This window comes from Corythoichthys intestinalis, chromosome 3 (genome assembly GCF_030265065.1).
Source record: "Corythoichthys intestinalis isolate RoL2023-P3 chromosome 3, ASM3026506v1, whole genome shotgun sequence".
Classification (NCBI taxonomy): domain Eukaryota; kingdom Metazoa; phylum Chordata; class Actinopteri; order Syngnathiformes; family Syngnathidae; genus Corythoichthys; species Corythoichthys intestinalis.
Genome location: NC_080397.1, coordinates 18272757 through 18298140, shown reverse-complemented (window position 1 = coordinate 18298140; position 25384 = coordinate 18272757). Strand labels below are relative to the sequence as shown.

The following is a 25384-nucleotide window of genomic DNA, read 5'->3' as shown; positions in this document are numbered from 1 at the left end:
TGATATCTAGTGTGTGCGCGCATTAAAAAAGTTAGCAAATGCCGCAGTAGTCACGTCTGCTCATTACTGCACAACACCAGCATATGACAATCGACTTTCATAAACAGGACGAGTTTGAAGCACAGCGCTCTTAATTTGCCATTCAATGTTCATCATTTCCATTCAGCTGTCCGTTCTCAAAGCGAGGTTGTTCGTAGCAGCCAAGTCGGTAACGATGTTTTGGCGGACTTCGTTGTAAATATTCGGCGTTGTGCCGAAAAATAGCCGCCCCGCGTGAAATGTTACCCCTGACGGGAGCGCCCACATGTTAACAGCACCGGCGCGCCGGAGATGGTCCGCAGTCAATCCGGAGCACTGACGCAGCTGGTATACGTTGAACAATAGGATATAATAGGAACGATTGGCTCCGGCGCTATTTTTTGCCGGACCTGGAACGAAGATGCATTTTGCGCAGTTGGTAACAAGGAATCCGAACTTTTAACAGCAAGTCTGCCGCACGCGCGCACGCACGTGCACACGAGGCGATAAATCGCAGCGGAAAAATTACCGCCTTCATTTTTATTTATTGTGCGATAAATTGAATTATTGCATATTGCGACAGGCTTAATCGAATGGAATCATGGGGTGCCTAAGATGGCACACCATTAGTACCACCATTGGATACAAGCAGATCCAAGAGTATTCACACTCAGTCCGTGCACACATTTCTCGCTCAGGCTCAGGCAAGTGATTAAAAGGCATTGTTAGGCACTCTGGACATAAATGAGGAGCACACACCTGTTTACCACAGCTGTTTCGCTAGGCGCAAGCTGTCACCTTTCACTTACGACCACACACTCTGAAGGTGACAACTGTTTGATGCTATAAATCCCCCAGCCAAGTATCCTGTTGCCAGGGTAACGGGCCTCATTAGGATTATGGGATTGGTGAGGTTCGACGTGTTAGCCTGTCACTTGATACTCATGTGCTTCCCTTTCATCGTATGGAGTGAAAAAGTGAAGTGATTCCATTTTTTAACAGGTGTAGCTTACATGCATTGCTAATGTTGTAATAAATCCATTCACATCCTGCTAGTTTAAATCACTGGAGATGCTGGTGCTGTGATGAATCTTTATGCCACCAAAAATTCATGGTAGGTTATTAGACAAATTGTGGCAAAAATGAAACAAACTGTAATGAATTCTCATGAAAATAAATAACGTTGTAGTTTGTCATCAACATCCAGGCAAAGATTTATGAACAAATAAGCGTCTAAAAGTGAAGATTATTGTTAGATTATTGTTATCTGTGGTAAATTTGCAAACCATGTATTTAATAAGGTTGTCCTGTTCTTATCACATGTTTGAAAATTGTAGCCAATCACATAATTTGTAGCTAAATTGAATTCAGTTGGCATTAGGCTATACTGTATATACAGTTCATATATGGCGGAAAACACTCAGGTGACTTTGGCCAATTTGGCCAAATTTCTAAATTGTCCTCTATGCAAGCTTAAAATCTCTATTTTCTGGGGGAGGAAAAATTTTGAGCAGGATGGCATTTTTTGACACCTTAAAAGTAGGTTAAATCAGGTTAATGACATATAGACATTTTTGAGACCTTTCTCAAAAATCTTTATTTCTTGAAGTTTCTTCTTTAAAAGAAAGTTTTGGACACCCATCCTGGTACATAATACATAACGAACACTTCAAGATGATCCCCTCTAATACATCGATATCATCTCATAATAAGCAATCTAAATGGCAACAAGGGTCGATAAGATAATGGATAGCACGCTAGTCAGATAGCCTACTAGCGTTTGACTGCAATTTATGTCTTTTCTTGGCTTTCCGGTAGCTCGAGGTACGAGCATGAGTGAGCATAATTAAAGGCACGATGATTTTAACGAGCTATTATGGCGTACTTAACTTGTTTCGGTCCAAAAACTCAGTGTAATACGGTAATATAATAATGGTCGCAATGCAGAAGTCACAGATAAAAAATGAGTGGTTGAGATTTTCTTTTTCAAATATTTACACTTTTAAACGTTTTTTTTCCTCTCCAATTTTTCTTTGTTTGGATTGATTATTTATCATCTAAAATATCGGGGACAATGCGACACTAACAAAAAAACACACTTAAGGGATAGTTATGATGTTGGCATCCGTGACCTGTTTACAGACACTGTTTTTTTCACTTTGACATAATTTGTTTAAAAGTTTAAAATATGCGAGTGAATAGTTTTTTAAAGCCGTTTCTTTTTTAATGATTCAAAGCTAAAAATGACAGACATTTCGAATAATAAATATTATTACTTACCTTCTTTTTATGGCTGAGTTGAAACAAAAGTGGTTGCGTGGTGTCTGTAAACAGGGGTCTTCAGGGTAAAATGGACAAATTAAAAATAGTCTGATGACATAAAGCGCCATGAAACTGCTATGGCAGCATATAGACATAGTATTTTTCTATCAAACACAACAGTTATTTTTGGCTTAAAATACAGCTGTTTATTTCAAAGAGGGGTGCAAGAGCAGAAACTGCTTTTTCAGCCTCGTGTGTGTTTTCCGTCATATATATTTACAACATTTGGCATAATCACAGTAACGTGTTTACAAATATGTATTAAGGTGAGCTTTTTCTCAAGATTAGAAGCTAGCTGTTCATCTAAATGTTACTGCTGATCAAGAAAACAGACTTACAGTACTGATGTCAATAAGTGGAGATAACAGAAGATAATTTGTCTTATTCTCTGAATTCATGCATAACATGGTTGCATGAGGTACAATGAGACACTCAATTAGGGCTAACCATTTTAAAAAGGACACAAGTACATCCATTTGCTCAACACATTCATTTGCAAAACTGCTTTGTTCCTATTCTACCACAATAAAAATGTTAAGGTAACAGGGTTGCGTGCATGCACTGCGACTAATAATAATTAGAAAAATATATTTGAAATAGTTTTCAAGTCAATTGTAATAAATGCTCCCACAGTTACAAGACACAACAATGAAAAAAATCCCCAAAATTGGATCTTTTTTTTATTTCATTTTAACTAGGGATGTCCCGATCCGATCACGTGATCAAAAATCGCACTGATCGTGCCATTTTTCAGAGGATTGGAATCAGGTGAAAAGAATCGGGCTCTTTTTTCCGTATCGGATCGGGACTCGGTATCGGCAGATTCTCAGAATCACGTGACTCAGACTTGGGTGTAAAAATATGCGATCGGGACATTCTTAATTTTAACTGATTTGTTTGTGGTTCAATTTGGCTGTGAGAGGTTACTCAAAATTTGCATGCTTTAGCATTTTGTTTGTGGATTTATTTGCTTTTATTTGAAGCGTGGAATGTCAACTAAGTTTAGGCCTGTTACAGCAGTCTTCTTTCCGTGTAGGAATTCCATTTCACTTAGGAGTATCCAAAATAATCAAGACTCACACTTGCTAAAGATAACATATGATTCAATTTTTTTGTAGTTGAGGAAGAGACCTGCGCTGTTACCAAAGGAGGGTGTGTACAGAGAAGGCCCACGGCTCGACTCAGTTAATCAATAAACTGTCGTGTACCACACCAACAATAGCTAAAGTAGATTTTTTTTTTTTCCTCACCACTGCAGTAAATGGATATAGACTTGTAATACGTGTGTGTGTGTATGTGTCCATTAAGCAGAGGGGGTCCGGGGCTAGATCCATCCATCTAAAATTGGCTCCGATGCATGTTTCAGCACAAATTACACCTGAGTGGAGTAGATGGATTAACCTCTCTGTGTTTCTTTCCCATCCCCTCTTGTCTTTTTTTGTAGGTAAGTTGCTGAAGTGAGCATGAGGTACCTCCAAAGGTAAAGCCTTCTCTGTTGAATATTTGTAATTAAAAAATATGTAAGGTGGTGTATATAATCATCTTCTAGACAATTCAGAAATGTGAAAACCATGGCTGACTCCTCGCCTGAAGTGCGGTGTGCGTCTTATCGCTCACTGGCGTGTTGTGGTTGGCTGCTAATCTGTTTATCTAATCAGATTCGGAGGTTACCGTTCTGTCTCATTAACTTGCGGGATATTGATCCTACCGCATTGGCTTTTGCGGCGTCCCATGGCTACGCTCCCAGATGGAGAGGAATGCACCATTTGTTATTTTTCTTTTTCATAGCTCATCAATCGATCCCGGCTCGTCTTGAGGTTGTTGCTTGTTTGAGCTTGCAGTAAAAAATAGCTTTTGAAGGAGACATGGATTCCTGGAGATACAGTTTAAAGTGTGTGGAGACACTGCTGAAAGTGAAAGTGTGTAAACAAACTATCAATGATCAAATGCATCTCTGATCTCAGCGGAAACTCCACATTTTTCACGTATTCATATTTTGGTATCATAATTGCATGTAATCCTGGAAGACATCATTTCCCATTCCATTCCAGCTACTAATTTAATTGTAATACTTGTATAACTTACTGTCTCCCTCTGATTGAAAATTAGTATTGGAATTTAATACAGTAAAATAGTATGTAAGGGATGCATGGCGATATGACACGGGACAATTCGATTACGATTCATAAAGGTTCAAATACGATGATTTTCCCTCATTACTATATGACAGCCGCTCGTAGCGGAACGAAATTTAAGACATGTCTGCCGCCCGGACACCTGCACAACGTTATGATGGATGCTGCCGGTTACTGAGCAAGGGATTTACTCCTTTTCAAAAGACTGGAAAATAAATTTGTGAGCGTTTTTAGAGCGAGAGTGGAAGCGAGCTAGTTTATTCCTCCTTGCCTTTCAGATGTCCAGCAGTAGTTTCATGTCATGTCAATTGAAAAATGTCCTGAGTGTGTTGCACACTGAGTGTGTAAGACCCGTGTGCATCTATAAGAGGTGAGTACACGAACCCTCTTGTACTGTTTTGCCTTTATTGATGTTGTTTTTGAGATGTTAATAGTTAGTGCCGAGCGCTAAGCTAATTAGCTAATTCGCTAACGTGTATTTCACATGCAGCACGTGTAAAACCAAGATTAAGTGCAGCGGTAACACTACAAACATGCGAAATAGTACAGAAATCTGTGAAAACAAAGTATATTGGTTAAAAGAAGTCTTATTTCTAAAGATACTTTGTTTCCAGAAAATGTAGAATTCATTCCACCTGTGTAAATTTTATTGTATTGTTGAGAGAAATAAGTACTCCCTTTAAAATGGTTAATGTTTTTGCTCTTTCTTGTAAAAAAAATAAAATAAATAAATAAAAAAGCAGCTTAAGGGCAGCTTTTTGTTGTATGGGCATGTTTCCATCGTTCCTGTTGAATTATTAGGATATTTTAAATAAATAATGGACATAAATTTGTTTGGCTATTTTATTAATTAATAATGTACGATGCATCGATAATCGTGATAATCATGAAAGCGGTGATCATCGTAATACTGTGATCATCGTTCAATAATCGAATCGTAGCACCCTGAATCGTAATCGAATCGAATCGGGGGTGCCTAAGATGGCACACCCTTAATATGGTTCTTCCAAAACAAAAGAAGTTTGATTCATTAACACTGTGCCTAAATAAAAGCAAATAATGTATTCTTAAAACGAGCTAGAGACAAAGGCTAATATAAAATGTTTCGAAAACCAAGCCACCCATGTTTTTAAAGGTGGAATGTAAAAGTATTTAGTCTTAAAAGTCAGATAAGCAGTGATTCTTGGCTAATTACTAAAAGAATCCCACATACCACTGGCGATACTGTAAAATATAGATTTTTGCATTGAGTAATTTGTTGATCTATAGAGCCGTCATTTTCCTGAAAACATCTGGCGTCAAGTTCTCATACTTCACTCCCCCCCCCATCACTGTACTCAGACCACCTGCTCCCCTGCTCCTGCTCCCCACTAGTTATAAATAAGACATATGGATGTAAATCTATAACGATGGCACACACGTGTTGAATAATTCATGTGTTGAATGGACGTCATGTGTCGCAGCCGCGCTGCAGGGCCACGTGGATGTTGATGCGTCTCCGCACTGTGTAAAATGTGTGGGGTGGCTAGGCTTGCACATCAAAGTGAGTGTGTGCTGCAGTGTGTGCGTGTGGGCCCACGTATGAGTGTATGGCAGGGTGATGCATCATACTGCGACTTGCAGAAAAGCCCAGGAGCTCCCCTCTGCCTGCTCCCATGCTACTGGTTCCTCGGCGTTACATAACGATGCTCCTCTCATGCATTCACTTTCAGAGGCTTTCTACTTGTTATGTTATGTGCAGACTGTGGTCATTTAGGAAGGCCCAGTTGTGCTGCTTTAGAGTGGGATGTTTTTGTGCTGACACTTTACTGTTCAGTGCCACGATGATAAGAAGTGACCATCAGCAGTTGGCTTGATGCTTAACTCACTATGCTGTGTTTTACGATCCGTTTTGCAATTCCTTGAAGACTGCCTGTGATATCTATTTTGTTGATAAATTTGAGATTTTTTGACTGTATTCATGAAGAAACAATTTCTTTGGCAAAAAAAAACATAAAAAAGAAAGCATGCATTAAAAAAAAAAAAAAAAAAAAAAAAAAAAAAAAAGCAACCACTGTGAATAAGAGGCCATCTTCACTTTGTCTACAAACAGAGGGAAGCTAACTAGTTGGTGTTGGTTGGTTGGTTGGTTGGTTGGTGTTGGTGTTATACTTATAGTTAGTGTTGCCAACTTTGTGACTTTTTGTGTGACATTTTTCAACCTCAAAAATGTTATTTTATTTCAAAATGTTATATGCATGGATACATGTACAAATTATTGTTTTCTTTTGTATATATTGTATATATATATATATATATATATATATATATATACATACATACATACAGGGGTGCACATAAGTGGTCCGCATGCGGCATGCGTACTGGATGTAGACAAATGTGCTGGCCCTCAACGGCTTCCATACGCTTTTGCGTACCGATGGCTGACGACTGTATTTGCGGCGGACACAAGAAAATAACTTCTCAAAATGTCAAAGAGGCAGGCCCCACTGAGTAATTATTTCCGTGTTCCCCCACCCCCGTCAAAAGACAGACAGACGACAGAGACGTCATCGGAGCTACCGGAAAAAAGGACTTTTGCTGAAAAGTGGCTGCAGGAGGTACCATGGCTAGAAGCAAATGATGCTCGCACGGAAATGTGGTGCAACATTTGCCGTGAGAATCCCAATGTCGTTAATAAGAGCAGCGCATTTTATGTAGGGTCAAAGAATTTTAGCCATCCAAACTTTGAAAAGCACGAAAAAAACAGAGCATGTGGCAATTAAGCAAACTATCGATGTCAGACAGGACCCCACTCGCCCTATGGACAAGTGGTGGAAAAAAGTTATTGAAGAACAGCGCCATGCACTGACAAACGTGTTTCTGCTCACCTTTCACAGAGCTAAACATGCACGTACAATGAGCTCTTATGAGGAGGACATCCCACTTTTACAAAGGCTTGGAGTTAATGTGGGAGCCGCATATGAATGCCCTTTATTCTGAATTAGTGCTTTTATGTTTATTTCTTTACATTTCACCTCAAAGTAATGGCAATTTTGTTGTGCCAGTTGATGTTAATCAAGTGTTAATTGTTTATATAATTAATTGAAGGTAATTGGCTCTAAGTAAAGCTTGTCATAATTTTATGGCATCAGGCGAGTCGGCTCTCAAGCTCAATGAGGACCAAGTCACATCTCCAGGTCCTCCTCTGAGAACCTGGGCAAAAAAAATATGTGCACCCCTGTGTATACACATATATAATTTCTAACATGATCACATAGATTCCATTTGCAGTGCTTCAAAAAACATTTATGAAAATATAGATACATATCAGGGGTTTTTTTTGTTTGTTTTTGTTTTTTTGTTGTTTTTTTGTCAAGTATTATTATTATTATTATTATTATTATTATTATTATTATTCATATAGTCGCTCTTTCCAATGATGGTAAGTCTGAATAAATACACAACACACACACACAAATGTATTTTTTTTCCTTTCTTGTAAATAGGCTCGCCTCTATTTCGTGGATTTACATTAACTGCGAATAACAAGGAATCAATGTATTTTATCCATTCAATATCATGTACAAAGCGGTGTGGTTAACACGTCCGCCTCACAGTTCTAAGATCAAGGGTTCCTTCCTTTATGTGTGGGGTTTGCATGTTCTCTCCGTGCCTGAATGGGTTTTCTCTCTCCATCCAGAAATTGTCCATAAGTACAAAGTGTGTGCGTGTCTATTTGTTGTCGCCCTGTGTCCAACGATTGGCTTGCGACCAGTTCAGGGTGTATCCTGCGTACTCCCCATAAGCTTCAGCAGCCTCACGACCCTTGTGAGGATAAGCAGCTTGGAAGATAAAGAATGAAATTGAATGTACAGCCGTTTTTTACCGCTCCACGTCTTATTAATGTGGTCTATAAATAAAGTCAAGTTGAGCAAGTTCACAAAACAATAAGTGGAATAAATCCATAAGTCAGTATATAATAGTGTGAGTCAAAGTACATACAGATGTGGCACTCTTTGTTGCCACAGGTGCTCCCGCCTTGGTCTGGTCATTTTACTCAGGCGAACAATAATAGCGGTAACATGACACGTTGTTGATCTCTGCAGGAGAGCCCTCCATTTGTCTGTGCCCTGTATTGTCATGGGGAAAGCTCACATGCTGAGTGGTACACCTGGAGCTGTTACACACTGGAGGGGGAAAAACCCCCTCTAAAATATCAATAAATAGCAGCAGTAGGTGAATATTGTTAAATGTGCATTATTTAGTTTCAACTCACACATTCATTTATAGCATTCAGACTAATGAGATCCAATGCAAAAGTGCATTGCTCAGGAGCTACAAACAAATTGTTGTGTCATTTTTAAAAGTTAATGTGGGGCACTGCCATACCAATAAAACAAACTACAAGGTACTTGATGATGCTGGATGGTCTATTGTTTTTAAACCTGGGTCACTTAGTGTCACATATTCAGAGTAGTATTAACTCATAAAACCAAACAGGATGAAATCTCTCCATATCATCACTTCGATTTGAATAAACAGGCTGGATCTGAAATCATAAGAGTACAATATTGATTATGCTAAACTGATTAGAAGTACATTTTTTGCTGTCATCACCATAGCACGCATTGGAGTAGTCTTTGCTGGCTTGAATGTGCTGTATAGTGGTTTGGCTTCCCAAAAAAAAAAAAAAAGCAAATGATTTGCTGTGCTAAATTGCCGACTGTCCTCTAGCTTTATAAATCACGTGATGTTAACATCTACCGTACATGCCAAAAGTTTGGTCATGCCTTCCCATCCGTGCGTTTTCTTTATTTTCATGATTATTTATTATAAATTCTCACTGAAGGTAATAAAACTATAAATGAACACGTTTCGAATTATGTACTTAGCAAAAAAAAAAAACAACAACTTTAAACGTATAATATTCTAGTATCTTTAAGGTAGCCACCCTTTGCTCTGATTACTTTTTTGCACACTCTTGCCATTCTCTTGATGAGCTTCAAGATGGAGTCACCTAAAATGGGTTTAGAATTCACAGGTATTTAGAGTTGATTAGTTGAATTTATTGCTTTATCAATGGGGTTGGGACCTTCATTTGTGTTGCATTGAATGAGGTGTGTCCAAACGTTTGGCCTGTACTGTGTGTGTACGTTATTAAGGTATACTGTAGAGTACAGTATATTATACTGTAAACATAGAATTAGAAGAGATCCTATGTTAAAAAAAAAAACAAAAAAAAACCTGCTTTTGCTTGAAAATGATACAGTTACATGATATTAATAGTCCAACTTGCTCAACTCATCGTTTTAGGTTCAAATGCACATTTCCAGCTAAAAGTTTCCAGAGTTATATGGTATAGAAATAATAATCAAAGTTATAATATTAAATTATGTGATTTATACATAAGTTAATTAGTCAAATAATCGCAATAAAAAATTTGGGATTAATTAGTGTATCAGAATTTGTGGCAGCCCTAATGTAAACCCAGCCACTGGTAGGCTGATAAATTTGCTCTGTGCATTGGAATTAATGAATTAATTCCACTTATTTTGGAGTATCAACACACACACATATATACAAATATATACAGCTGAAACATGAATTTTTTGGAAATGTAATGTCAATTTTTCAAACTAAGTGATAAAAGACTCTGCCCAAACATTTTTCAGAAGGAGTAGTGGATTTTTTTAATTATTAATTTAAGCTTTTATTGCTTGTTCATTAAATCCAGCACTGCATATGCACAGCTAAGCACATCCTAAAGTAGCAACTCTCATTTACATTTGCATGCTTTTCTCGCTAGTATATCATCTGATATTAATTTGTGTTAAAAGCACGCTAATATGCCGAATTCCTTTTTCACCTGCGTGCTCATTTCACAACAACTAAAGAGTACATTTTCCTCAGTGCAATATTGACTCCTAAAGCCTTTCAACTGTTATCTTCTTGATGTTGAGCACCAGCACAATTTTTTCTTTATTTCCTCAATTTGCCAGGAGTTCCGGTGGACTGACAACAGAGTTTTATTTGGGTGACAGCGTGTGAATGAAAAGAAGGTGAAAGTTTGACTTTTAAATGTCACAGTAGCCATGACTGCACACACACACGTACACCGCAGATGGGTGGCCGGGTCGTTGCTGTGTGCCTCTCAGTCGCTGCTGTCACATACAGTCAGAACACAAACCCATGCCACGTCACTGTATTCGCATAATAGTGCCGAGGCCAACAGCAATATAAGTAGAAGACTGCATCATGAGTTTTGTTTTCATAGTTCATTCATTTAGCTTTAGACAAAGATATAAATATTGCTAGGTAGAATGTAAGTGCTAACGCATAAACAGATTGTAAAACCTGATGAGTTATTTCAACCAAGGGCGTAGGTTTGCATCGGGAGGGAACATAACACTACCAACTTTTCAGGATGCTCAAATTGTCCCCACCAACATTTAAGCAACCTTATTTGCATTATATAATGGCTTCAGTTATATAGGTAATTTAGATTGTCTTCCCATATGTTGTAAGGATGGAATAGACCCTAATATTAAGTGAATTATTTTCATTATGTTCAGATTTACATTGACCCCTTTTCACTTGCTAAATGTGCCAATCCATTTGTTTTCCCTCAAACGCACATTTGATTGGCTGATGACTTGACCCCCCCCCCCCCCCCCCCCACACACACACACACACACACCAAATAAAAGTTCTTTTTCCGCCAGCAGCAGTCACTGTAACAATGTAAAAGACCTTGTCAATGTTCTGGAGGTGGGCAACACACCACTCATTTTGCTACTGAAAATCCGACGTGCATCAGTTAGCATAACATTTACAGTGGGGCAAATAAGTATTTAGTCAACCACTAATTGTGCAAGTTCTCCCACTTGAAAATATTAGGGAGGCCTGTAATTGTCAACATGGGTAAACCTCAACCATGAGAGACAGAATGTGGAAAACATGTGGCAACAAAGGAGTGGCTTCGTAAGAAGCATTTCAAGGTCCTGGAGTGGCCTAGCCAGTCTCCAGATCTCAACCCCATAGAAAATCTGTGGAGGGAGTTGAAAGTCCGTGTTGCCCAACGACAGCTCCAAAACATCACTGCTCTAGAGAAGATCTGCATGGAGGAATGGGCCAAAATACCAGCAACAGTGTGTGAAAAGCTTTTGAAGAGTTACAGAAAACGTGTGGCCTCCGTTATTGCCAACAAAGGGAACATAACAAAGTATTGAGATGAACTTTTGGTATTGACCAAATACTTATTTTCCACCATGATTTGCAAATAAATTATATAAAAATCAAACAATGTGATTTTCTGGTTTTTTTCCACATTCTGTCTCTCATGGTTGAGGTTTAACCATGTTGACAATTACAGGCCTTTCTAATATTTTCAAGTGGGAGAACTTGCACAATTGGTTGACTAAATACTTATTTGCCCCACTGTATCCATGTGAATTTCTTCGAGGAGGAAACTGCTTTGAGAGAAATGTATGTTTGTTTTCTACCGTTAAAGTTATTAAACTATAAGAAATGTAGTGAACTAAGGTTTACCCCCTTCTCACCAGTTTTCATTTTTATTTTATTTATGTGGTCTTAAAGTAGCCCAAAGGACCTTTCATTTTTTGTTGAGTTTGGCTGTGCTTGAGGACAAATGCAGTGGTGTTTTACCTGAAGGAAGGCTCCATTTATTTTTGTTAATCCCTGACTAAGAAGTTTTTTTGTGATATTTGAATTATTTAGATAGATAATTTTTAGTGGTCTAAAGGCAAATGTTTATTTTTCTTCGCATTCCTGGAGATGATTAACAAATGTGTATTTCATGTGTATGTTAATATGATTTGTATTCAAATATTGCAATTTAAATTTGCTAATAAAATCCAGACATTTATTCTGGAAGTTTTCAAAATGTTTCTTTAGTAGTTTTTGAAACATTGGTTTGAATTGAACGGTGTATAACCTGAACCAATACATATGCACTGCAAAAACCCTCCTTTAAACTGGAAGAAAAAAAAAAAACTTAATTTCCTTGTTTTTAGTGTAAATCTACGATGAATAAGTGAAATTATCTGCCAGTGCTTCAAGTAAATTTTACTAAATAACATTTTTACTGAATAAGCTTATTTTTAATTTAAGTGACTTGGAAGAGTTCTCATAAATTTTTGGGTTGGGATCAATTGTAGTGTAGTGGTTCTCATTGGTAGTGTAGTGGTTTGCACAGATTATATTCTGTTAGGGTCCGCAAATGTTGAAACAAGTTTTCAAAGCACCTCAAAGCAGACAACAACCGAGGAATGCGTTCTAGGGTTTATTAAATACAAACAAAACTAGGCCTGCAAGCAGGACTGAACGGGTCCTCGCAATCTAGCGCAACTCGGACGTCACGCAACTCGGACAGTGTGCAGGTCAGGGTGGTGGCAGATCGTCCTCTCTAATCATCTCATTAGAACCTAACATGCTTGAACGTTGCCTCTTTACATTCACACACCTAAGAGATAAAACCCCCTATTGGACAGAGTACTACAAAAAAGGAGCGAATAAAGGGTCGTCACAGCAACAGACAGAGACATGTGGACATGGGCCGTAAAATAAATATTTCAAAAGGTCTTGAAACTATAATGACCAACCTGAAAAGAACTGGACATATATTAGAAAAATGAGTGACTTTCTATTGCCACTAATTGGCGCTGTAGGGTTGATGCAAATGACAACTACAGGACCCTTCAGAGTATGACTCAACAAGCACGAGATGTTTGGCGTAGATATGTTGTAGAAGTTATGACTGTTCAAAACTTGTGGTGAGACGAAATGGCTTAAGTCATTTTCACTTCTCCTGTTGGACTCTTTTGCTTCAACCAAACCTCAGTATTTTTCATCAGGCACCTGAACACATATCTTTTGGCTCCCCTGATGCAGGTTGCAGGTGAATATTTTTTTTTTCCTTGGAGGAGGAGGCTGTTTAGTAAAAAAAAGGCATTTCCTGTTCCCAATAGGGGGTGCTTGGGCTAATGGGTAATTTTTCAATGCACTCGTGTTAAGGGTGGGATCCCGCACATACATGCCAGATATGAAAAAGATTGAACGTTGTGTCAAGGAGCTATTAGTCTTTTACTGAATTTGTCATTTTGCCGAAAAAATGGCCGACTTAGGTCCACGCCCAGGTCAGACATGTGAATAAAAACGCACCATTTTGAAAATTTTAGATCTCTTATGTCTCCTGAATAGTCTCACCAATTTTGAAGATGATCCAACTAACTCCCTCTGTTACAAGGTTTCAAATGTGCACACTGTTAATTGATAAAAATTTCACATTCGATCAAAATACCCAATTTGCTGTTGGGTTTGGAATATGGGTTCCAAAGACTTTTTGGAGCAGTTTTGCACAAGGTATCGACTCCCCAAATTTCATTTCTCTACGTTAAAAAAACCTAATAGGAAACGCCTTTTTGAAAAATTCAAGGGGGCGCCACTGAGCCCTTTTGTTACATTTTTTTGTAACGTCGCAAGATTATCGAAATACACGCAAAGCCGCATGTATGTGCAAAATTTGGTGAGTTTTCGTACATGTTCAGGCCTCCATATGTAAACTGTACTACAAATGGATAAAAATTTCACATTCGATCCAAAATACCCGATTTTCTGTTGGATTTGGAAAATGGGTGCAAGAGACTTTTTGGAGCAGTTTTGCATAAGGTATGGACTCCCCAAATTTCATTGCTCTACGTTGAAAAAACCCAATAGGAAAGGCCTTTTTTAAAAAACTCCTTTCTGTCGCCACTAGTTGGCACTGTAGAGTTGATGCAAATGACCCCTACAAGAACCTTCAGGGTATGACTCTCAACAAGCACGGGAAGTTTGGGACAGATATGTTGTATATCTGCTGAGTTATGTCATTTTCACTTTCCTGTTTGGACCCCTCCGCCTCAACGAAACCTCAATATTTTTCATCAGGCACCTGAACACAGGTCTTAAGGCTCCCCTGATGCAGGTTTGAGGTCAACAGATTTTTTTTCCCTTGGAGGAGGAACCTGTCTCGTAAAAAAAGGCATTTCCTGTTCTCACTAGGGGGCGCTAGGCCTAATGGGTAATATTTCAATGCAGTCGTGTTAAGGGTGGGATACCGCACAATATACATGCCAAATATGAAAAAGATTGAACGTTGTGTCAAGGAACTATTAGTCATTTACTGAATTTGTCATTTTGCCGAAAAAATGGCCGACTTTGGCACCACGCCCAGGTCAGACCCGAGAATGAAAACGCACCATTTTCAAAACTTAAGATCTCATATGTCTCCTGAATAGTCTCACCAAATTTTGAAGATGATCCAACTAACTCCCTCGGCGAAAAGGTCTCAAATGTGCACCCTGTAAATTGATCAAAATGTCATATTTGATCCAAAATAACCGATTTCCTGTTGGGTTTGGAATATGGGTGCCAATGCTTTTTTGGAGCGGTTTTGGACTAGGTATAGACTCCCCAAATTTCATTGCTCTACGCTGACAGACCCTAATGTTATAGGCCAATTTTAAAATTTCAAGGGGGCGCCACTGAGCCATTTTGTTACATTTTTTTGCAATGTTGCAAAATTATCGAATTTTCCGCACGTATGTGCAAATTTTGGTGACTTTTCGTGCATGTTCAGGCCTCCAAATTGGCCGTTTTCATTTGCCCTGAAAAAAAAAAAAATAATAATAATAATCCTTTTCAAAACAATAGGGCCTTCGCACGCTTAGTGCTCGGGCCCTAATAAACACGCGGTCGCGGAAAAGAGGGAATAACAAAACGGGTCCGTGACAATAGGTCAACTGGGATCAATAATACTAAACTAAGCGGTGATCAGAGAGCGAATAAGACAACAAAAATAAATACATTCAAATACCTGCACAAGGTAGAGACAATCACAAAACAAAAGCAGCTGATGAACAAGCTAGGAAATACAATGCGAATCAAAAGTACAAGATGTCGAATGGCGACCAGCAAGTTAATATCTCGGCACCCCTCCCTTGGATCGCCCTCGTTTATATACTAATGTTGATGAGCTGGAATTGGAGCTGTTTTGTTACAGATGGCTCTGTAACAAAATAAAATCTGACCAGCAGCAGAATGTGACACATTTAATCTTGGGGTCAATATCTTTATGGATGCTGTTTGCATATTGTCCCAGTGCTTTGGGTTGACACGGAATATACTCTGGCTTCCCCCCTAAATTCAAAAAGCATCTACAATATTTTTGTGTATTTGAAGATTCTCAATTGTCTGTTGGTGTGAACGTCAGCGTGAATGCTTGTTTGTCTGCTGCACCTTCCCTACAATTCTCAGGTAACCAGCTTGAAGTCAGATGATAGTTAAAAACATCCGAGTACAGAACCCTTTCTTTCTTCTTCTTTTTTTTTTTTTTTTTTGCTGCATGATTGTGAAATGGAAAAGCTGACTGTCCCAAAACCGAGCAGGAAAAAAAAAGTACTAAGCTGAAAATGATGAGGTGTCAGGTCCCGCCTACTAATATATAATATTGTAGAACACTAACGTGGAAGATTTTGGGGTCAGTATGAAAGGGCGTATGCTGCTTAGCCTGATGTTTTTTTTCCCTCTACACTTTGTAGACAGCTGGAATATAATTTTACATCCTGCAAAGATCCACCTAACCTGTAATTACTTAACAGTTTAATGTCGCACAAGTCCCCCCACGCACACAGACAACACACTTCCCGTATGCTGTTCAATATTTCATAATTCATGCCCTTGAATGAAATTCAGGGCAGTTGGAAAAAAAACAGGACACAAAAAGCATTGCAAGTCATTTCGCTTTTACAAACTATTCTAAGATTTTCAAAAGGAGAGAGGAGTACCGGTACTCTGTCCTAACATGAGGAAGAGTACGGAGAGAGATTTCTGCTTTTTGCTACTTGATGTTTTTCATCCTCAAGTGCTGTTGGAGGAATATTATAGTCAATGAAGTCAAGGCAATAAATATACCTACGTGAAATTTCAATATCGGTGCTGAAAAGTACAATTAGCATGAATGGTGTCCCAGCTAGTCCACCAATATTAGAGACAAGCGAAAATAGGTGTCCTAGGGTTGTGTCGGCATTGACAAATGATTGGGTTTTTTGTGTGTTGGGGTGTGTGTGTGTGTGTTTTTTTTTTTTTTTTTTTTTTTTTGCATCAACATCGCTTTTTTGTTTAATAATTGATTTTCCTGTTTGATTGCAGCAGTGCTTGTATTTTTTTCCATGAGTTGACAGTAATTACTGAATAGCAGGGTCATCAGTGGGCCGTACCACCTCTCAGTGGAATTACTAATTACGCTACCATTGACAATCCGTCCATCTATTGTGGTGATTAAGCCTACGACCAGTCAGCCGGTGTAAGTGGAGAGAAGTCAGCCTGAGCATTTCAACCGCAACAGTGACACCACGTTGGTGCAATGCAGTAGACATCTATTTTTGGAGGGCTTGAGCAACGGAGCTGGGAAATGGAGGTGCTGGGGAGCACCATTTGACTGGCAGGGAGGCGGGTGCCTTTTTGGCAGCAGGAAATGGGGACAAGCTGCAGATGCAACAGTATCTTTTTGAATCGGGAGACATTAGACATCAGATTTAACTGTAATTTACATTTTTATTTACATTCAACCCTTGACATTTTTGTGGGGGGGCAATTTATCCATCAGTCACTGAAAAACTCCCATGTCTCTTTCTAAGCAAGCTATCGCTAAAGCCCATTCTACGCAGAATTGGTCTAAAAAGGTATAGACAAGGGCTTCATCTTGACTAATGCTGCAAAGATTAATTAATTAACTCGAATAATTCGATTAGAAAAAAGCTATGAATTAAATTTTCCTCTCCGAATATTCGTGATAATAGAGTGGCGTTGTGATGGTTTGTTTTGAAAGTGTTTGCATTTAATTTTATTGATTTGGGTTGATACACTGCCCTCTAGTGGCAACAGTGGTTATGCCTTAACTCTTCTAACATGGCTGAATCCAGCTGCTCCCTGTTTAGGGAACATTAGGTGGATTTTTGTTTGAGCTCATGTGGTTTTAATGCATTCGTAATTTAGTTTATAGGTATATTTAGCTCTGTTTTTTTGTGGGGATATATGTCTGAACGATTTGTTAAGAACGTTATAAAAAAAGTTTGCATTTTATGGCATGTAAGCATTGTTTTTTTGTTGTATTTAGATCCTCATTTATTAGGGGTGTAACGGTACATGTATTTGTATTGAACCGTTTCGGTACGGGGTGCTCGGTTCGGAACGGAGGCGTACCTAACGAGTTTCTGACGTAATGTAACCCTTACTTTTCAAGGCTGTGGGTCGATCGGGTTACAGTTTCTTTGTGTAGATTATATTTATTCGGTCTTCTCTACTATAATGAGGATCAACACGGCAGGAAAGTATAACTCTGCTTTATCTCCTCGCGCCGTGCGCAGGAACTCTCATGTTCAACTCAAAAGCATCCTACTACAACACAAACAGCTAGGAACTAATATTCAAATAGAAACTAAAATTACACAACATAAAATATTAAATATAAATGAATACTGCATCACATCTCAAAAAATTAATACATAATAGGATAAATAATGACCCATAAAAAATAAAAGAAATTGAAATGAGCCAAAACAATAATAATACACAATTCCTGCTTACAGTAATAAGGACCGCACGCGGAGCAGAGCATGCTGCAACCGTGCACACCAAAACAAACAACAGCAAACAGCAGTAGTAGTGGATGTCATGGCTAATGCCGCTAGCATTGGCAATAAGCTAGAAATCTGAAATATAAACCTAAACAGGGACAAAGACAGGTTGATAAAACCAAAGTGGTTTGCCACCATTGTTAGTCCGAGATCGGGTATGTTTCTAATAACACGTCAAACCTGTTAACCCATTTGAAACGGCACCATCCTAGCGTGAACATCACTACAACGAAGAGAAAGACGAACATTGTACAAACACAGCTCCCCACCGCATTTAAACAGCCGTTACCCGTTGGGTCAGATCGGGCTAAAGCAATAACAAATGCCATTGGTGGTTTTATAGCTGCAGATTTAAGACCCTATTCAGTGGTAGAGAATGCTGGCTTCAAACATATGGGGGGGGGGGGATAAAGTTAAAATGAGAAACTTGAAACTGTTCAGTGTTGCAACTGTTCAATTTTGCACATCAGATATTTTTTTCAAGAAAAAGTCTGAGCCAATGTTATTTATTTTTATTTTGTTTTTCAAAATATCTACATTTCAGAATATTGTATTTTCTATTTTTGAGCAGAATTCTAGCTTTGTATAGGCTAATGTTCCTATTGTTGAAAGCACAAAAGTGTGTAATAAACAACTAGCACATTTATATTTTGCATTTTGTTTTCTTATTGTAGCGAAAATGAACCGAACCGTGACCTCAAAACCGAGGTACGTACCGAACTGAGATTTTGTGTAGCATTACACCCCTATCATTTATTATTATTTTTGAATACCGTTTGAGGCTAAAATCAGGTATTTTAATTCATTTTTAAATGAAAGTGCAATTTTTAATTTAATTTCAAGAAACACTCAATTTTATTTTGTATTCGCGTTTAATGCTCTTTTGCCCACACGGGCTAATGGAACACTGGCAAACTCCAACTACGCGCACATCCTAATGAGGGCAACTGGTATCAACAATTGATGGGGCATCAATTGCAGGACTAGGCACTATCAAAGCAAATACCATCAGTAAAATCATGTAACTTTTTAATGCTAAACTAGGGCTTATAGATGTTTGGATTTTCTTTTTTAGATTTTAAACAAGGCTGTTCATTTCTTCCATATCATCAGGAATTTGAAATAATAATAAAAATTCTCTACTTGCTTATCTTTTTTATAATTTTCAAATGTCACTTGAAGCCTCCATGTCACCCTCCACCCGACCCGGTAGATACTGATCTGATTACAAATACTGTATCTCCAGTGGTGAATGAGTTACCATTTGTTGAAATGCCACTGTGTGCGCTTGTGTGAATAGCAGGGATGAGGGCTGGTGCCTCTGGGCTTTTTACACAGCGGCGTGAACAGGAGTGATGGACAGATTGCCCCCCCTTAAAGAAGCTAAATTTTCATCAGTTTCCAATTTTCTCCACCTCTCTGGAGATCATAATTTTTAAATAGGATATATTGAGGATTATTCAAATGTTGGCATTGAGATTAGCTCTGCTGTTCACCCTTAAATTTCTTCAGATTCCGAAGTGTTATTTTTCCACTGGAAATAAGGTACACAGAATGATCTCCCTCCCACCCTCGTTAAAGCACAAGTGGGGCCACATTTTTTTAAACAAACTGAAGCGCCAATAAAAAAAAAAAAATCATGGTCATGACTACTTGTAGCTTGCGAATCCGCCTCAAAGTTGCTGTTACTTTCCTGTGTGGAGTTTGCATATTCTTCTCAGGGTTGGTTTTCTCCGGCTACTCCTGGTTTCCTTGCACATCCCCAAAACATGCATGCTACGCTATTTTAAAACTATAAATTAGATAAGTGTGAGTGTGAATGGTTGGTGATATGTGCCCTGCAACTGGTTGGCAATCAGTTCAGGATAGGTATGCAGGGACAGTGTCAAGCACACTCGCTACCCTAGTGAGGATAAACAGAATAGAGAATGGATTACTAAATAAATACTCAACTGTATTATTTATAATTTTATTTAATAAATCCCATTGGCAGTGTATCAAATACTTGTTCTCCCCACTGTACATTCAACATACGGTACATAAGGACTGTAGTGGGCATTTCACTATACTGTCATTTAAATCTGTCTAGGCTGTCCTCACTCCGAAGCGTCTACTTTTTCCAAAGCCAGACAGCTAGTGAACGACGCCTTAATAATCAGACTTCTTCCTTTTTCATCTGATTTATTAATAAAATAGCCTCAAACCATTGTCCTCTTTAGACCGTCATAAAACTACAAAAAAAAAAAAGTACACAAGCATTGCATTAGCAACAATGTTAGCTTAGCACGCTATACAGGTTCACTAAACATAAACAAAAAGCGTCTCATACAAAAAATAGAACATTTCGCTTACTAACATAATATGTACATTCTTTACAACAACCATACTTACGGACAAATCTTGTCCAAGGATCATATAAGCACAACATTACAACGTAGGCGTCAGCCCGAGACGTCGTGCAGCCATATTGAACTGGCAAGAAAAAAATAAACCATGTCGCAAAGCGACCACAAGAGTTCGCTGTTAGACAGCACAAAAAGCCTTGCTGTAAAACTTACCAAAAGGCAGAATACTGTCTGAGCGGGACATGTGCGTTAATTGCGTCAAATATTTTAACGTGATTAATTTAAAAAATTAATTACCGCGCGTTAACGCAATAATTTTGACAGCCCTAAAAAAATTAGGCGGCAATGTGGATGAGTGATTAGCATGTCTGCCTCACAGGCCATCCCGGGCTCTGGCCTGCCTGTGTGGAGTTAACATATTCTCACCAGAGCAGTGTAAGTTTTGGACGGGTGCACAGGCTTCCTCCCACTAGTATGCAAAAAATGGCTGATTGGACACTCCAAAGTGAAAGTGTGTTTGTCTTTATGGCTAGGTTCATGGTCTTAATACACAAATCCGATTTTATTCATTTTTTTCCGAGTCGGGTGAGGCATTAACTTGACGGTCTGAACGGGACAAGTCACATAGAAATGGACCAATTCACATCCGATCAGGATCACTTTGGTATGCAGTTTAAATCCGATCTGGGCCACAACTTTCCAGAATGTGGCGGCAGTCTGAACTGTCAAGGCTCCCAAATCGGAATTCATGCAGCAATTACGTCAGCAAAGAGCGAGAACAGCACACTAGACGGCAGCGATGTAGCTGTTCATTAGCGTTAGCACCTAGCTTGAACTCGTGTTTTACTACACAGGAGGCGAGCTTGACCGCAGTCATAAAAAAATTCAATGAAGAAAAGAATAAACCTGATAATGCTCAGTTTCTTACTGTGCGCCTGATGAGCAATATTTCAGTATTGCTTACCGAGCTTGCCAAGTTGGGATGAACTGACACATAAGCCTTATGTGTGTGCGCCATGAATGAACAGTGCGTAGTTATTTGTTTTGATGCTTCTGTGCATGCAGGTCAGTTTGCTCAGCGCGTGTCGGACTGCGACTGTGCGCCTGTGTAATACTTGAACGGGCTCAATGGACAAAGGCAGTCTGAACAGGCAGGCCAAAAAAACAGATATGACAAAAAATCGGAATTGTGCATTAAGACCTGCAGTATGAACCTCGCCTATGTGCCCTGCGATTGGCTGGCAACCAGTTCAGAGTGTACCCCGTGTCCGGCTCCTACCCATAGTTAAGGAGGATAGGTTCCAGCAACCCCGCGACCCTCATAAGGTCAGACGGTATTGATAATGAATTGATAATTAAAATTTCAAAAGTGTTTCTACTTATTGATACACCACCAGCAACTTAGTGCGCTGTTCATCACCTTAAAATGAAATTAGCTTATAGATTTCGTTTACCTATGCTCATGCAGTAATAAAGTCTTTTGTCACATGCCCCCAACAGCAGTGTTGATTTTGTTAGATGCTTCATATTTACTTCATGTTTTATTTTGGTTGGTATTTCATTGGTTTGTGTGCACTATGTCAGCGTTTTCTTTGTCCATCCTGATTACCTGAATGCCTACATACAGTACCTTTGTATCATTTGTCCTCGTCCTCTTGTTTCTTGTCATGTGGCAGTGTGTCACTGTCTTACTTGCCAAATTGGACATCGTATGTATTTTAACCATGCTGCATTTGAGAGGATCTTTTATATGCGGCTGTGCATATCTCAAAGGGGCTTTCTCCTCTCTCAGTCCACTGACTGTCAACTGTAGTCTGTGAACCCAACCAGAAAGGTTTTGGTCTCGTGTATTTGAGTCCAGCTGCTGAATGCCCTTCTGACATCATAATTGTGTGTTATTTGTGACTTTGAACCCTGGGACTGTGGTTAACCAAGGACCCTTGTCTTGTAGAAATCACTGCATTTCATCTGTTGCTAAATAAGGGGCATGACTAGTAGTGGCATTGTCCAATTCAGTTCTTTAACTACCATCGTAACACAGTCTGTACTGAGATGAATGGAAGTGTAGAGGGAGTGAAGAGATTTTTCATTAACGTAAAATCAATACTGACTTGTTCCACTTTGCATTTCGCCTCTTAACATTGGATTTTCCATTGACAGACCATCAATGTTTTCGCCGGATGTACTGGATGATACTATCCTTTGTTCTCTTAAAAGAACCTCATGCTACAGACGGAGTTGTCTGGATATAACTGAGAAAAATTATAAAACATGCCGTCATTGACCACTCGTATGTCTTTCCTAGACTTCCTCACTACATCTCTACATCCTTTCTCAGTTCTCTGTACACCTGCACACTTTTAACACATCTTTTTTTTATACCCTCTGCTCCCTTCTTCTTCTTATTTGTGTCAACTGGCAGAATGAGTCGTGACAGCTCACCAGCGTTGAGTGGATCAGGGGCCAAAAGCCCGCCGGGTAAACATCTAAGATTATACAATACGACAAGCAGAGACACACAGTGCTCACTCCATCATCAGTAAAATATGCAGAATTTAATCTACAGAATGATCAGATTATGGAAAATTCTAAATAATGTCCACATGAGTGTGAGTTGCCGTCTATACAGTATAAAGTGACAATTTAACCCCAAATACTTATTTACTGAGCAAAAAATAGAAAAACACTAGTATTCATTTAAAATTAGTTCCAATTAAAAAAAAAAAAAAATGTTATTGTCCAAGAGACAATAGTGGTCAGGCTTAATGAACATACTCCATTCAAACAACATCAATGACATAATGAAACACAAACTGGCAATCTGGCATGCCTGAGTGTCTCACTTAACAAGTTTGCTAAGCTCTGCTTATTCAAGGAACACAAAATAAAACAGTGGTACCTCTACTTATGAACGTCTCTACAAATATTATTTTCACGTTACCACATGTTTAAATGGGAAAATATTGCCTCTTGTTAAGAAAGGAATTTCAGGTTATGAGAGGTAAAAATACAAGGACAATATATCGTTTGAACATCGTCATCGCGATATATGTATTAGCAATAGTCCTATCGCAGGACGTGCAATTTTTTTGTTGTTGTTGTTTTTGTTTTTGAACATGTAAACTTTTGTTTTGCTTCATAAAATTAGCAAATGTGCAGAGAGATGACCGCCAGGATCCCTTTGATATACATCAATCTTTATTATTCACAGATGAATCCCCTTAGCCTGGACTAAACTGTATTATATGAAAACAATGTGGTCATGGTGAGTCAACCAAAGATTTCCCAAACAAAGCTATTCAAGTCATCTAGTGAAAATTCTTCTAGTTTTAATATTGCAATATACGTATATTGCAATATATCGCAAACCCTCAATAAGTCCCAATATGAGTTTTTTTTCAATATCGTTCAGCCCTAAAAAATACTATACAATACTGTAAATGATACATATGTACTTCCTGCGTTCTGCTTTTAAATGTCCTGCCATAAGATCCTGCTGCCCTATTGGTCGAAATATTCTCCTTCATGCCTCTGTAATTGGATTCTGCTCTCCTATTGGCCTATTGTTGATGACCCGTGGTTCTTAACCTTGGTAAAGGGACCGAATGACGATTTATACAGTATATATGTGTGTGTGTGTATATATATTATATTTATACTAGGGCTGTCAAAATTATCGCGTTAATTAATTTTTTAAATGAATCACGTTAAAATATTTGACGCAATTAACGCAGATGCCCCGCTCAGACAAATTTAAATGACAGTCCAGTGAAACGCTTACTTGTTAATTGTGTTTTATGGAGTTTTGCCGCCTTCTGCTGGCACTTGGGTGGGACTGATTTTATAGGATTCAGCACCCATGAGCATTGTGTAAGTAATTATTGACATCAACAATGGCGGGCTACTAGTTTATTTTTTGATTAAAAATTTTACAAATTTTATTAAAACGAAAACATTAAGAGGGGTTTTAACATAAAATTTCTATAACTTGTACTAACTTTTTTCTTTTAAGAACTACAAGTCTTTCTATCCATGGATCACTTTAACAGAATGTTAATAATGTTAATGCCATCTTGTTGATGTATTGTTATAATAAACAAATACAGTCCTTATGTACCGTATGTTGAATGTATATATCCATCTTGTGTCTTTCCATTCCAACAATAATTTACAGAAACATATGGCATATTTTATAGATGGTTTGAATTGCGATTAATTGCGATTAATTACGATTAATTAATTTTTAAACTGTAATCAACTCGATTAAAAATTTTAATTGTTTGACAGCCCTAATTTATACATATGTATGTTAGGGCTGTCAAACGATTAAAATTTTTAATCGAGTTAATCACAGTTTAAAAATTAATTAATTGTAATTAATCGCAATTCAAACCATCTATAAAATATGCCATATTTTTCTGTTAATTATTGTTGGAATGGAAAGATAAGACACAACACAGATATATACGTTCAACATACTGTACATAAGTACTGTATTTGTTTATTATAACAATAAATCAACAAGATGACATTGACATTAACATTCTGTTGAGCGATCCATGGATAGACTTTTAGTTCTTAAAAGATAAATGTTAGTGCAAGTTATAGAAATTGTATATTAAAACCCCTCTTAATATTTTCATTTGAATAAAATTTGTAAAATTTTCCATCAAAAAATGAACTAGTAGCTCACCATTGTTGATGTCAATAATTACACAATGCTCATGGTGCTTAAACCCATAAAATCAGTCACACCAAAGCGCCAGCAGAGGGAGACAAAAAACACAAGTAACAAGTGGACATGACACTGTACTGTCATTTTAATCTGTTTGAGCGGGGCATGTGCCTTAATTGCGTCAAATATTTTAACATGATTAGTTTAAAAAAT

General features: G+C 38.2%; 1 protein-coding gene across 8 annotated transcripts in view; it reads left to right on the top strand.

Moving 5' to 3' along the window:
* Positions 1 to 25384, top strand: part of pde4d (phosphodiesterase 4D, cAMP-specific) — a 465837-nt gene that overhangs the window by 310209 nt on the left and 130244 nt on the right. The window contains exon 2 of one of the 8 annotated variants that reach the window (XM_057830873.1): positions 3785 to 3820. The exons of 6 other annotated variants lie outside the window; for them this stretch is intronic. In XM_057830873.1, coding sequence (XP_057686856.1) covers positions 3804 to 3820 — 17 coding nt within the window. In that variant the 5' untranslated portion in view covers positions 3785 to 3803. Of the gene's footprint in view, positions 1 to 3784; positions 3821 to 3846; positions 4846 to 25384 lie in introns of those variants that run through there. One more of the 8 variants, XM_057830872.1, reaches the window with a different exon arrangement.